The sequence below is a fragment of the Urocitellus parryii genome, chromosome 7, assembly GCF_045843805.1.
Source record: "Urocitellus parryii isolate mUroPar1 chromosome 7, mUroPar1.hap1, whole genome shotgun sequence".
Lineage (NCBI taxonomy): Eukaryota > Metazoa > Chordata > Mammalia > Rodentia > Sciuridae > Urocitellus > Urocitellus parryii.
The window spans coordinates 173344361-173360008 of NC_135537.1; the positions used below are offsets into that span (position 1 = coordinate 173344361).

The 15648-nt window shown below is 33.3% G+C and overlaps 1 protein-coding gene across 3 annotated transcripts in view; it reads right to left on the reverse strand.

The window, feature by feature from the left end:
• Abca5 (ATP binding cassette subfamily A member 5) overlaps positions 1-15648 on the reverse strand; it is a 75254-nt gene that overhangs the window by 30505 nt on the left and 29101 nt on the right. For all 3 annotated transcript variants that reach the window (XM_026401345.2, XM_026401346.2, XM_026401344.2), the window contains 7 exons: positions 13091-13201; positions 11743-11918; positions 11030-11149; positions 10051-10189; positions 8837-8927; positions 8517-8656; positions 6551-6670 (listed from right to left, as the gene is read on the reverse strand). In XM_026401345.2, coding sequence (XP_026257130.2) covers positions 6551-6670; positions 8517-8656; positions 8837-8927; positions 10051-10189; positions 11030-11149; positions 11743-11918; positions 13091-13201 — 897 coding nt within the window. The remainder of the gene's footprint in view (positions 1-6550; positions 6671-8516; positions 8657-8836; positions 8928-10050; positions 10190-11029; positions 11150-11742; positions 11919-13090; positions 13202-15648) is intronic.

Below are 15648 nucleotides of genomic sequence, written 5' to 3' on the forward strand. Positions count from 1 at the left end.
GATAGACCATATATTATGCCATAGGGCAACTCTTAGTAAATATAAAGGTGTGGAGATAATACTATGCATCTTATCTGATCATAATGGAATTAAACTGGAAATTAATGATAAAAGAAGGAAGGAAAAATCCTGCATCACCTGGAAAATGAACAATATGTTACTGAATGATCAATGGGTTACAGAAGACATAAAGGAGGAAATCAAAAAATTCTTAGAGATAAATGAAAATACAGACACAACATATCGGAATCTATGGGACACAAAGAAAGCAGTTTTAAGAGGGAAATTCATTGCCTGGAGTTCATTCCTCAATAAAGAAAAAAACAAAAAATAAATGAACTGACACTTCATCTCAAAACCCTAGAAAAGGAAGAGCAAAACAACAGCAAATGTAGTAGAAGGCAAGAAATAATTAAAATCAGAGTGGAAATCAACGAAATTGAAACAAAAAAAAAACACTGAAAAAATTGATAAAACTAAAATTTGGTTCTTCGAAAAAATAAACAAGATCGACAGACCCTTAGCCATGCTAAGGAAGAGAAGAAGAGAGAGAACTGAAATTACTAACATACGGGATGAAAAAGGCAATATCACAATAGACACTACAGAAATACAGAAGATAATTAGAAATTATCTTGAAACGCCATATTCCAATAAAACAGAAAATAGTGAAGATATCGATAAATTTCTTAAGTCATATTATTTGCCCAGATTGAGTCAGGAAGATACACACAATTTAAACAGACCAATAACAAAGGAGGAAATAGAAGAAGCCATCAAAAGACTACCAACCAAGAAAAGCCCTGGACCGGATGAATATACAGTGGAGTTTTACAAAACCTTCAAAGAAGAATTAATACCAATACTTTTCAAGTTATTTCAATAAATAGAAAAAGAAGGAGATCTTCCAAATTCATCCTATGAGGCCAACATCACCCTGATCCCAAAACCAGACAAAGACACTTGAAAGAAAGAAAACTACAGACCAATATCTCTAATGAACTTAGATGCAAAAATCCTCAATAAAATCCTGGCGAATCGAATACAAAAGCATATCAAAAAAATTGTGCACCATGATCAAGTAGGATTCATCCCTAGGATGCAAGGCTGGTTCACTATACGGAAATCAATAAATGTTATTCACCACATCAATAGACTTCACAATAAGAACCACATGATCATCTCGATAGATGCAGAAAAAGCATTTGACAAAGTACAACATCCCATTATGTTCAAAACACTAGAAAAACTAGGGATAACAGGAACTTACCTCAACATCGTAAAAGCCTCAGGCTAGCATCATTCTGAATGGAGAAAAATTGGAGGCATTCCCTCTAAAATCTGGAATAAGACAGGGATGCCCTCTCTCACCACTTCTACTCAATTTAGTTCTTGAAATACTAGCCAGAGCAATTAGACAGACAAAAGAAATTAAAGGCATAAAAATAGGAAAAGAAGAACTTAAATTATCACTATTTGCGAGTGATATGATACTATTTCTAACAGACCCAAAAGGGTCTACAAAGAAACTACTAGAACTAATAAATGAATTCAGCAAAGTGGCAGGATATAAAATCAACACGCATAAATCAAAGGCATTCCTTCTGAAATGGAAATGAGGAAAAACACCCCATTCACAATATCCTCAAAAAAAAAAAAATACTTGGGAATCAACCTAACAAAAGAGGTGAAAGATTTATACAATGAAAACTACAGAACCCTAAAGAGAGAAATAGAAGAAGATCTTAGAAGATGGAAAAATATACCCTGTTCATGGATAGGCAGAACTAGCATCATCAAAATGGCGATATTACCAAAAGTTCTCTATAGGTTCAATGCAATGCCAATCAAAATCCCCACGGCATTTCTTGTAGAAATAGATAAAGCAATCATGAAATTCATATGGAAAAACAAAAGACCCAGAATAGCAAAAGCAATTCTAAGCAGGAAGTGTGAGTCAGGCGGTATAGCAATACCAGATTTCGAACTATGCTACAGAGAAATAGTAACAAAAACAGCATGGTACTGGTACCAAAACAGGCGGGTGGATCAATGGTACAGAATAGAGGACACAGAGATCAATCCACAAAATTACAACTTTCTTATATTTGATAAAGGGGCTAAAAGCATGCAATGGAGGAAGGATAGTATCTTCAACAAATGGTGCTGGGAAAACTGGAAATCCATATGCAACAAAATGAAACTGAATCCCTTTCTCTTGCCATGCACAAAAGTTAACTCAAAATGGATCAAACAGCTTGATATTAAATCAGAGCCTCTGCGCCTGATAGAAGAAAAAGTTGGCTCCGATCTACATATTGTTGGGTTGGGCTCCAAATTCCTTAATAGGACACCCATAGCACAAGAGTTAATAACTAGAATCAACAAATGGGACTTACTCAAACTAAAAAGTTTTATCTCAGCAAGAAAAACAATAAGAGAGGTAAATAGGGAGCTTACATCCTGGGAACAAATTTTTACTCCTCACACTTCAGATAGAGCCCTAATATCCAGAGTATACAAAGAACTCAAAAAATTAAATAATAAGAAAACAAAAAACCCAATCAACAAATGGGCCAAAGACCTGAACAGACACTTCTCAGAGGAGGACATACAATCAATCAACAAGTACATGAAAAAATGCTCACCATCTCTAGCAGTCAGAGAAATGCAAATCAAAACCACCCTAAGATACCATCTCACTCCAGTAAGATTGGCAGCCATTATGAAGTCAAACAACAACAAGTGCTGGCGAGGATGTGGGGAAAAGGGTACACTTGTACATTGCTGGTGGGACTGCAAACTGGTGCGGCCAATTTGGAAAGCAGTATGGAGATTCCTGGGAAAGCTGGGAATGGAAACACCATTTGACCCAGCTATTGCCCTTCTTGGACTATTCCCTGAAGACCTTAAAAGAGCATACTACAGGGATACTGCCACATCGATGTTCATAGCAGCACAATTCACAATAGCTAGACTGTGGAACCAACCCAGATGCCCTTCAATAGATGAATGGATTAAGAAAATGTGGCATTTACATACAATGGAGTATTACGCAGCACTAAAAAATGACAAAATCATGGAATTTGCAGGGAAATGGATGGTATTAGAGCAAATTATGCTAAGTGAAGCTAGCCAATCCCTAAAAAACAAATGCCAAATGTCTTCTTTGATATAATGAGAGCAACTAAGAACAGAGCAGGGAGGAAGAGCAGGAGGAAAAGATTAACATTAAACAGAGACATGAGGTGGGAGGGAAAGGGAGAGAAAGGGAAATTGCATGGAAATGGAATGAGACCCTCATTGTTATACAAAATTACACATAAGAGGTTATGAGGGGAAGGGGGAAAAAAAACAAGGAGAGAAATGAATTACATTAGATGGGGTAGAGAGAGAAGATGGGAGGGGAGGGGAAGGGAGATAGTAGACGATAGGAAAGGTAGCAGAATACAACAGTCACTAAAATGTGGATGTGTAACCGATGTGATTCTGCAATCTGTATTTGGGGTAAAATGGGAGTTTATAACCCACTTGGATCTAATGTATGAAATATGATATGTCAAGAGCTTTGTAATGTTTTGAACAACCAATAAAAAAAATTTAAAAAAAAATAAATAAAAAACATTCATAATAAAATACTAGCAAATCATATACAAAAACATTAAAAATACAGTGCACAATGATCAAGTGGGGTTCATTCCAGGGATGCAAGGTTGGTTCAACACATGGAAATCAATAAATGTAATTCACCACATCAATAGACTTAAAGACAAGAATCACATGATTATCTCAATAGATGCAGAGAAAGCATTTAACAAAATATAGCATACATTCATGTTCAAAACACTAGAAAAACTAGGGATAGTAGAAACATACCTTAACATTGTAAAAGCTATATACATTAAACCAAGGCCAAGATCATTCTAAATGGAGAAAACCTGAAAGCATTCCCTCTAAAATTGAAATAAAACAGGGATGCCCTCTTTCACCACTTCTATTCAACAGTCCTTTAAACTCTAGTCAGAGAAATTAGGCAAAATTAGAGGGACACAAACAGAAAAAAAAAAAAAGAAAAAGAAAAAAAGGACTCAAACTATCCCCATTTATTGACAACATGATTGTATATTTTGAAGACCCCCCACAAAATGCACTAGATAGCTTCTAGAATTCATAAACAAATTCAGCAAAGTAGCAAGATATAATATAAACACCTATAAATCAATAGTATTCCTATATACCAATGATGAATCAGCTGAAAGACAAATTAACAAAATTATCCCACTCACAATAGCCTCAAAATAAAATAAAATAAAATAAAATACATGGGAATCAATCTAACAAAAGAGGTAAAAGACCTCTACAATGAAAACTACAGAATACTAAAAAAAGAAATTGAAGACCTTAGTAGATGGAAAGTTCTCACTTGTTCTTGTAGAGGTAGAATGAATATTGTCCAAATGGCCATACTACCAAAAGCATTATACAGATTAATGCAATTCCCATTAAAATTCCAATGATGTTCTTCATAGAAATAGAAAAAGCATTCTTGAAATTAATTTCGAAAAATAAGAGGCCCAGAATAGCCAAAGCAATCCTTAGCGAGAAGAGCAAGGCAGGAGGCATCACCAGACCTTAAATTATACTAGAGAGCTATAGGAACATAAATAGCATCGTACTGACATCAAAACAGACATGAAGACCAATGAAACAGAATAGAAGACACAGAGACAAACCCACATAGATTTAGTTATCTCATCCTGGACAAATACAACATAAGCATACATTGGAGGAAAGATAGCCTATTAAACATATAGTGCTGGGAAAATTGGAAATCCATATGTAGCAGAATGAAATTGAATCCTATCTCTTACCCTGTAAAAAACTCAATTTAAAATGGATCAAGGGCCTAAGCATTAGACCAGAGACCCGGCACCTACTAGAAGAAAATGTAGGCCCAACTCTCCATCATGTCAGCTTAGGAACCAACTTCCTCCACAAAACTCCTAAGTGCAAAAAAGTAAAATCAAGAATCAATAAATGGGATGACATCAAACTAAGAAGCTTCTTCACAGCAAGGAAATGATCAAGAAAGAACATAAACAGAGAACCTACAGAATGGAAGAAGATCTTTTCTACCTGCACCTCAGATAGAAGATTAATCTTCAGTACATATGAAGAACTCAAAAAAAATTTAGCACCAAAAAAATTCCAATCAATAAATGGGAAAAGGAACTAAACAGACACCTCACAGAAGAAGAAATATTAATGATCAACAAATATATGAAAAAATGTTCAACTACCCTAGCAATTAGAGAACTGCAAATTAAAACTACACTGAGATTTCATCTCACTCTAGTCATAATGCTCATTAAAAAAGAATTCAAGTAACAAATGTTGGTGAGAATGTGGGGGCGGGGAAGGTTGAGTTATACATTGCTGGTGCAATTACTCTGGAAAACAGGATAGAGATTCCTTGGAATGGAACCACCATTTGACCCAGTGATCCCATTCCTTAGTATATACCCAAAGGACTTTTTATGAAGGCATACTGCAGTGACACAGTCACATCAATGTTTAAAGAAGCTCAATTCACACTAACTAAACTATGGAACCAACCTAGGTGCACTTCAACAGAGGAATGGATAAAGAAAATGTGATACATTTATACGATGAAATATTACTACACCATAAAAATGAATGACTTTATGACTTTTGCTGGTAAATGTATACATCTGGAGACTATAATGCTAACTAAAATAAGCCAATCCCCAAAAAACAAAGGCTGAATGTTCTCTCTGAAATAAGAATGATAATACACAATAAGGCAGTGGGGAACAGAAGTTCACTAGACAAAAGGGAATGAAGGAAAGGGAGAAGGATGGGAATAGGAAAGACAATGGAACGAATCTGAGATAACTTTCCTATGTTCGTGTATGAATACACCACCAGTAAAATGCCACATTGCACACGACCACAAGAATGGGGTCCTAATTAGAATAGACTTATCCTAATAAGTCTTATTAGAATATACACTCTACAGTCATGTATAGCTAAAAAGAAAAAAAAAGAAAAATACTCTTGCTAGTTTCACATTATACTAAGAAAACAATATTCTTTTCCAGATGTTCAAAGGCAAAATATAATTTGATTAACTGCATTAGTGTGACTTCACTGTGTGTCACCCTCCATGGCTCCAGCCAAGGTGGTTCTTTTTTCTCTCAAAGACATTCAACTCATTACTCAGTTAATATCTCTGCAGTAGGAATTTTCTTTATCTGAAAAGTTTGGTCCAAAAATTCTTGCATACCTGATTTGTCATGATATCCAGGCTTCAACTCAAATATCTTCTCAACTAAGTCTTCCTAATGCAATCTAAGTTCACTACTTCCCTCATAACTACTATTACCACCAGTAAATACTTCAATTACTTACCTTTTTCCTGTCCTTCCTTCCCTAAAATAGTATAAACTTCACATGCTTATATAATTATTTGCTTTATTAACAATCTACCTGGCTCATTATCTGAAATGATTTTTAGTTCTGCTTTTACCTGCTTGGTCAATTTCTGCTTCAACTTCCAGCTTTAAGAATACATCTTCCAAAGTTGTCATGGATACACCATAAGAAATAACACCCAAATTTGAATGAATGTCGAGAGCAGAAAACAAACCTAAAAGAAAACCAATGATATAATGGAATATACTTAAGTATGCTATCATGAGTTATTCTAAAATATCATTTAAACATAGAACATGACTAAGTTTACTCAGCTACCACAGCAGTTCTCAAACTTTTGGGTGTCAGGACAATTAAATTGCTAAAGACCTCAAAGAAATTTTGTTTATGGGCTACAGGCATTCGATACATATCATAAGTTTAAACAAAGAATTATTTTATACTACTTAAAATTAAGAATGTTAACTATATTAAAATTGAAACAATATATATATAAAAAATAATTTAAATATTCATTATAATAAAATAAGAAAAAATTATATGCTAATATAATTTTATTTTAAAAATTATTTTTGGTTGGGGATGTGGCTCAAGCGGTAAGTAACATGATCGCCTGACATGCGCGGGGTACTGGGTTCAATCCTCAGCACCACATAAAAATAAAATAAAGATGTTGTGTCCACTAAAAACTGAAAATAAATATTAAAAATTTCTCTCTCTTCTCTCTCTCTAAAAAAAAAACAAACTATTTTTTCAGGAAAAAAGATTAGTGAAAAGAGGACATTGTCTTCTCCCTTAAATGTATGTCATAGCAGAAGCAGATGGGTTCTTATATGTTTTTACATTCAATCTTCTATGATAGCACACGTCATGATGTCTCTGCAAAACACTATACAGGAGAATCTGAGGGTCAAAAAGGAAAATATCACCTTAGTATTATTAGAAAAAAGGGTTGACTGCATAAAGTGCCTCAAGAGGTCTTCTAGTCCATCCCCTTGGAGTTCCCAGAAGAGACTTTTGAAATAGTGTGATAATTTATTAAAGAAAATCGAGAGGCAACAAAGTGAAAGACATGAGTCCTGGAACCAGTCAGCCTTGGGTTTAAAATTAAGCTCCACCACTTTCCATCTGGGTTACTCTGTGCAAGTTCAATAAATCTCTCTGTGCTTCAGTTTCCTTGTTTGTGAAATGGAAGCAACAGCAGTATTAATCTCATGAACTTTTTAAAATATCAGGATGACTAAACAGATTGTAAAAGGCATAGATTGACATCTGACACAGACAAGCTCTATATAAATGTTATTAAAGAATAGGAAATAGGTTTAAAAGGACAGGTTGTTATGCAAAACACACTAAACTGGCACATTTTCATCAATAAAGTTAATTAGTGATTTATTATTTTCTATAATAGTTTGATTTGAAAGAAATCAAACTATTATAGAAAATGTTTTTTCTAATTATGAAATGAATACTATGGGAATTTTGTATAACATACCTATATCAGTAAGATACTTTTGGCCATAAACATGTCTCTTAAACAGAATAAGAAGACTGAGTTTAAGTTCTTTATTATAAAGTTGAAAAATAATGTCTAAATTAAAATAATTATAACGTTAATACTTCATTAAAATAATTACCATATCATTCATTATGAAATTAGAAAATGATTTGAGAACATATACAAAGAAATCCACATACACACCATGCACATACATGCACATATGCCTTACTCCCACCCAGGAAGCCAATAAGCAAACTTTGAGCAATTCATTTTTTTCTTGACAATAAAGTAAACATAATTATTTTTATATTTTTCTTACATTAAGTATTTTAAGTGAACATTAGTTATGGTTTCCCACATAGAGTTTGTAAAACACATACATATGAGCAAGCACACATAAATTAACATGTAGTATTTCATGATTTCAAAAACAATATAACTTTGGCTACCTGGGAACATGGAAACATTATACAAAGAATTAAATAAAAACAGGAAATCAGGAAAAAACTATTCTTAATACAAAATCTCTGTTCAACAAGCAAGAAACTGAGAGAAATACCTGAAAATTTGTCCATGTCTTTTAAAGGCAAGCTGTACACAAGCTGTTGGTCATTCTGTTGTAGTAAAGTAGCCCCAGGGATATGCTGTCTAACCAATGAAGTAAGAGACTCCGTGGCACAATATCTGTCTATGTACATGCTAGAAAACCAAAAGTCACAGTTTTTATGGTTGTTCAATAAACAGCCAAAAATAAAATCTGAAGACTTTAAATTTAGCCTTATAAAAGATGGTTAAGGCATACTATGGCAATCCCTAAAAATAATAACAGTAGAAGAAGAGCAAATATAAATAGTAATGTCAATAAAGAATGAATGGTACCTGAGGCGGTAGCCAATCCCCCATTTACTTTTAAGGAAAATTGAAGAACCAACACATTTCAGCATTCCCTGTGATATGACAGCTTTTCTATCTGCAAATAGAGATTTATATTTCAATTATTAAGTTAATAACAGGATTAATAGTTGGCATTTATATATTATAGATTATTATGAGAGACACCCAAGTATGACCTCATTAATCATAACCACCACCTATGAAGAGGGTACTAGATTATTATCACCTATTTTTCAGATGAAAATAGAGGCAGTAAGAAAATACATTGCTTACACATTTCACATAACTATTCCATAACAAAGCCAGTAGCTGCACCCAAGCAGTCAGACTCCAGGGTACACTTTAGAGTAGTCCAAATAGATCAGACTCTTTCTCAAAGGCTTGCTAATATAGGAATTTTCATGGGTTTCCTTTATAACCAAATGCACAAAAAAAGCAACAGCAGTACCAAAAACAAACTATTAGTTTGTTAAACATTTTAAAGAAAAAGATACTGTTGAAGAGATGAATGACATCTAATTTATTTGATGATGCAAGCTGAAAGAGGTTGCTTTAGAATTTCAAACTCCTGAATCTTATCATAGATATTAAAAATGATATGCTAAGTCAGGCATGTTTGCCTGTATGTTTACTATAATAAATCACATGAGAGGCAGAAGGATCACAAGTTCAAGGCCAGCCTTAGCAACTTGGCAAGATCCTATCTCAAATTAAAAAAGGGGCTGGGGATGTGGCTCATTCATAAAACAATCCTAGGTTCAATTCCCAGTACCCCTCCAAAACAAACAAACAACAACAACAACAAAAATTCAAGACGATTTTTCACATGAGTGGCTACCACTCAATGCATACTGTGTGACTCCATGGGAAGGGACTATGCCTGGTTTCCTCCAGACTTGGCCCCATGTAATTTATTCTTTGCTGATTTCACTTTTTATCTTTTTGCTATAATAAATTATAGCCCTGAATATAACTATATGCTGAGTCCTGTGAGTTATCCTAGAAAATCACTGAACTGAGTGGTCTGAGGAACATTCAACACAGAAATATATAGTTCTTAAAGTTTTAAAAACTTTTTTGAATAGAATGTACACAACCACATTATAGCTTCTCTATTTATTCCTCAGGATTTAGGGGTTTTATGTCTATCTCTCTTTTGATCCATGACCTTATCTTTTAAAAACAAAGCAAAAACTCACCAGCAAGAATGTCAGCTTCATCCATGAAGTGAGTACTAAACACTATCACCCGATTGGCTTTTCTGTATTTTAAAAGATTCCAAACAATATGACGGGAACAAGGGTCCATTCCAGCTGTTGGTTCATCCAGCAATAGTATCTAAATGACAGAGATGCGGAAGAGCAAGAAACTAAAATATTTAAAATTTATGTAGACAATGAAACAGTTCTCATTTTCAAGTTGTTTTCAATCAGAAATAGATTAGTTTTTCACTCCTCTTTGGGTTTGTGAAATCAAAAAATTATGATAAATACTTTCCTTGACACAAAAGACTAGTGTCTATAATGTTTAAAACATTACTGTAACAATCAGGCAAACCAAACAAACAAAAATTAAGTTATACTGCTATTATACTTAATAATTAAATTTGTAGACATAACAATTACTTTTTAGAAAAGAATGACAAAAAATAGCACAAAACAAACACATGCAAAATCAAAGTAGCAGTATAGTGACAAACTAACCTACTCCCTTGATTTTTTCCTATTTTATTATGAACACTTAGAAATGTATAATAAAAGCAATAATAAATAACACAACAAAATTTTAATAGCTATAATTCAAGTTTAACAAATACTATTTTGGCCATATTCAGTTTTTTGGGTTTTTTTTTAGATATTGAGTCTCATTATACTGCGGAGGTTAGTGAACTTATGGGCGAAGTGATTGTCCTGTCTTAGTTTCTTAAGTAACTAGGACCAAAGGCATGAGCCACTATACCCAGATAGTTCTTTTTTTAAAAAATAAAACACTGCAGACATTAATGGAGTCTGTTCTACTCTCCAGTATAATGATACTTAATATCATTCTCATAAACCCATGACAATGCACAGTATTTTGGGTGTGTTTAAACTTTACACAAGATATATCTTTCCACAACCTGCTTTTTATCTAACATAATTTAAAGCAATCTCATTTGTGAAACTAATATTTATTTACCTTTGGATTCCCAAGAACAGCAATTCCTAAAGACAATTTTCTTTTTTGGCCACCACTTAGTTTTTTAGCTTGGTTATCTTTGATAGGCTGCATGTCTAAATCTAGTAAAACCTTTTGCACCTGTGAAAATACAGTATAAATAATGTTATTTTTTAAATCACATCATTTAAATAATTATTAACATTAGTCTGTATTTTAAGTTTTGAAGTATTTTTTTAAATTATTAAATATTTGAGTAATATGTTTTAAAATAATTCTAACATCGAAATTTAAAATATTTTTTTGTGGAATTTTGTTTACAATTTTGAAAACAACAAGTAAGATGATTCTTGAAGAAATTATCTGGTTTTACTTTTGCGAATTCCTGGGTAATGGGAAAGGAAAAAGAAGAGATCAGTGCAAAGGTGCTGGGTATGTGGGGGTTGGAGATATGAATGTGGAGAAGAAAAGGAAAGAGAGGCACAGAGATGAGGGGAAAAGAGAAACAAGTGTCCTCGAAATGAAACAGGACTATTTTACACGTATTAAGACATTTACTCCAAATTATGTCTAATTCTTTCTAATAACTTTGTCTACTAGCTTAGAATATTTTTTTTTCAGAACAGGTTTTATATTTAGATTTGCAAACATAAGTTTATTGTATCGGTTATTATAAAAGGTTATTAATTTACAGAAAACATAATGAATATTTATACATGAATAATATAACATACTTCTTGTATTATATTGTTGGCTGGTATTCCTTTGATTGAAGCCAAGATAGATAAATTTTCTTCAACTGTCAAAACATCAAAGTGTATATCTAACTGTGGACAAATGCCAATCATTTTTCTTGCTTCAAACATTTCATCTATTTCTGAGACTCTGTGTCCATATATAGATGCAAACCCTAAAAGCAAAATATATATTGAAATTTATCTTAAAAAAAGAAGTATTAAAAATGCATATGCTTTGATATATCCTAATAACTTAGGTATGTGGTCTCAATAGATAAGAACGAATATAAATTTGCAAGATACACCACACCCACATTTCCATATTACTGTAATATGCTTCCACTTATATTTGCCTTCACTTGCAGGTCATATTACATAGTCGAAAGTATAAGGAACTATAAGCTGAACACAAAATACACATATGTACTGGTGCTCTAGTTATATTCCAGTAATAATTTTCCTTCATTTTCAGATATTATGTATTCCAGATATAATGCAATAGTGAAAAGATCAAAGAACTAAAAGTTTTATACTACTGTGTGGTCTTGAACAAATTATTTAATGTCTCTGAATCCCAGTTTTTTTTCCCTCTATAAACTGAATACCAACATATCCCACTTAAGAACTGCTAAATTAATGTGATGTATGGAGAACTGTAACAAAAATCATGTATCCTTAAATGAATGTAAGATATTATGACTAACATTGAAAAGTTGTACAATTAAGAATAAAAATAAAACCAAACTAACTTTAAAAGTTATACTACATTTAAAAGATTTATAGAGTAAACATACTTTGGCCATTCTGTAAAATAATATGTGCATTTCACTGCCAAGCTATCTGGTTACTGTGGAAACATGGTGCTTCCATATTGAATTCCCACTGTTACATGCCAATCTCACATTCACAGATCAAAACTATACCTTTGAAGTACTGCTCTTAAATTTTTTATTTTAGAAGATGACATTGATATTTATCATTATTTCCTTATGAACTGTTACTATATATTTAGAAATTTGTGTTTATTTTCTCAACCTGAATCAGTCTAAAGATCTGACTTAAATTTCAGTTAGTTATGAATTTATCCTCCCTTAAAGAATATACATGTATATACCATATAAATGTGATAAAAATAGGTACAAAATTAGATCCTTTTGACTTTATTAAACAAGGACTCATTTATAATTTCTATTGAAAAACAAATGTATGTTATAAAGAAAAAGAGAAAACACCTACATAAAAGTGGGTCCTAAATCACTTAAAGGGTAAATAATTACAGTATATTGTGATATCTTGGTTAAATTCAATGAAGTAAGAAACTTTTTTAAAATTAGAAAACTCTCACCATCAGAAGGGGGGCATAATCCACAGAGAATATTCATCAAGGTACTCTTTCCTGTTCCACTGTGGCCAAGAAGTGCAGTAATCTGACCTTCATAGATGTCAAAGGACAAATCTAGGTTAGGAAGAAAGAAGACTCAAATGTGATTTTTATTTCTGTCCAACTATACAAGGTAATTCATAATACTTGAACAATCTTATAATAAGGCAATAAAGACATATTTAAAATTACCAGCATATTTTACAGTAAGTTAAACTGCTTCTTTGTTATAATCAAGGGTATAAACAGTAAGTAAATAAAAACAAACATTATTTTGTTATATACAGTGATACTTAGGGTGAACACAAATATTGAGAGTTTTTTTGTATACTGACTTTTAAAAATTTCCAAGGGAATGAAACAAAAATTTATCCCTAGAGGTATTTATATACATGTTAAATACACTGGCAGAAAAAAAAAAATACTAGAAATTAACCAAAAGTACAGAAGTGACTAATTAAAACTTAAAAGATTCAATTTAATGAACAGGTATCGCTGTGAGGAGGTATAGATGACTGCAGGAAAAGAAGGATGGGGATCTAAAACGATGAAGCAGAAATGCATTGGTCAGTGAATAAGGCTGAAACACAGAACAAAGAGAAAAAGAGCTCATATCCAAATCAGTAACCCAACTTAAAAAGGAAGGGAAACAGCAGACAAAATACATTGTATCTGAAAGTACAGTGTAGGAACTGAGGATGTGGTAAGAATCATGAATATGATTTCCCTCAGCGGAGCAGAAAGAGACACTGATAAGCTACACACACACACACACACACACACACACACACACACACGTTGCGTATACACATTAACTCAAATTGAAACAGCTTAATAAAATATCCTGTTGAGGTATTATAATTACTTCATAGAAAATTAAAGTCAGGTTAATATTATGTTTATATATAAATAAACCTAGATGAGTTCTATTATCCAGATAAATACAAGGTCCATTATCTGACCATCTTCTTGTGTAAGAAAAAGAAAAAAAGTAGTAAGTCAATGAGGTATTGTGATACAGTTACAAATCCTCAGAAATCATAGTGCATATTAAATAAGGAAGAAAACTATACATGAGCTGAGCATAGAGGCATAACCACTATGTTTACAGGGTTCAGTACCTCTGTTTTGGAAGATTCCCTTCTCTCCCTCAGTTAGGTAGTGAGTGTTTTAAACAGTTATTCCTCCAGCACCACAATAACCTACACACTAGTTTAGAATCTGTCACTCTGAATACTGAAGACAGTAGGCTCCTATGTCCTTTACCTGAGTAACTCCAACTTTGTAACTCAGAATGAATACTGAGTTCCCTTTAGAGACATTATGGTGCGCATCCCAGCCAATGGTTGAGTTTCCCCCAGACATTCTTGGGTTTCAAAAATAGACACTAACACTTGGAACTCACTTCCCTTCATGGTGTTCTGATACGAGAGAGAGATCAGTGAGGCCCAAATGGTTTATAGGACAAACACTATAATCTTCTCTTTAGTTAATACATATAAAACTGTAATACTTTGATTATAAGGAATTAAATTCATTTTTTAGGACAGATAATAGTTTTATTTTTAACAAACTTACTAAGATGTCAATTTATATGCTATGGAGTATTAAAGTACTATTATTAGGGCTCAATCCCTAGGCAAAAAGGCCGGAGTTAGAGCCACATACCTACTGGCACAAAAACTTTTGAGTAGATACATCACACTGAAAGGTTAATAAAATAGGTACTTGTCACTCCATTTCTCTATATGCTTAACAAAACACTGTTGAAATCTTAAGAACTGTTTGCTAATCTTGTTCCCAGAATGTGCTGTCCCCAACTATGGACTGTCTGCTAATCTTGTTCCCAGAAAGAGCTGTCCCCAACTTCCAAACTACAAAATGTAACTTCTCTCCCTGCACTCTCTAGGGAAAGTATATAAGCTCTGCTCAAGCTGTTCTCAGGGCTCTATCTCTCTTTGCTATAGAGAGCTCGGGCCCCAGCATGCTGGTCTCCAAATAAACCCACCCTTCTACTTTTGCATAAGACAGTCTCTTGTGGTCTCTTACTCCGACGTTTCGCCGGACCCTTACATTACAATTCCCTTCAATCTAGGATCAGAGAAAAATAGTTAGGAATCATCTGCCATGTCTCACTATATATGAAGGACTGGAATCAGGCTCCACTACAGAGCAAAGCCTTTACTTATTCCCAGACAAAGATGTAATAAAGGTCCCCATCTTTGGATTCTCCCCTATACTCAGTAATGAAAATTCAGTATCACGTATTAGTACAATTTATATTGTTAATCCAAATTGCTTGAAGGATAAAGCTGTCTACCTGAATCATTACTCCCAGGAATAGCAAAGTTGACAGTTTAAACCAATTATCTTTCTAAGAAAAGGAAAGCTGACCAAAGTATTAAAAAAACATCTGTTTGAAGGCCTTGGAGAGCTAGAGCATAAAAGACTGAGGGGTAAAGATATGAGGAAAGAGCAAGGCTAAAATAACTGCCAATTCTAGTAGGTAACAGGCTGACCAG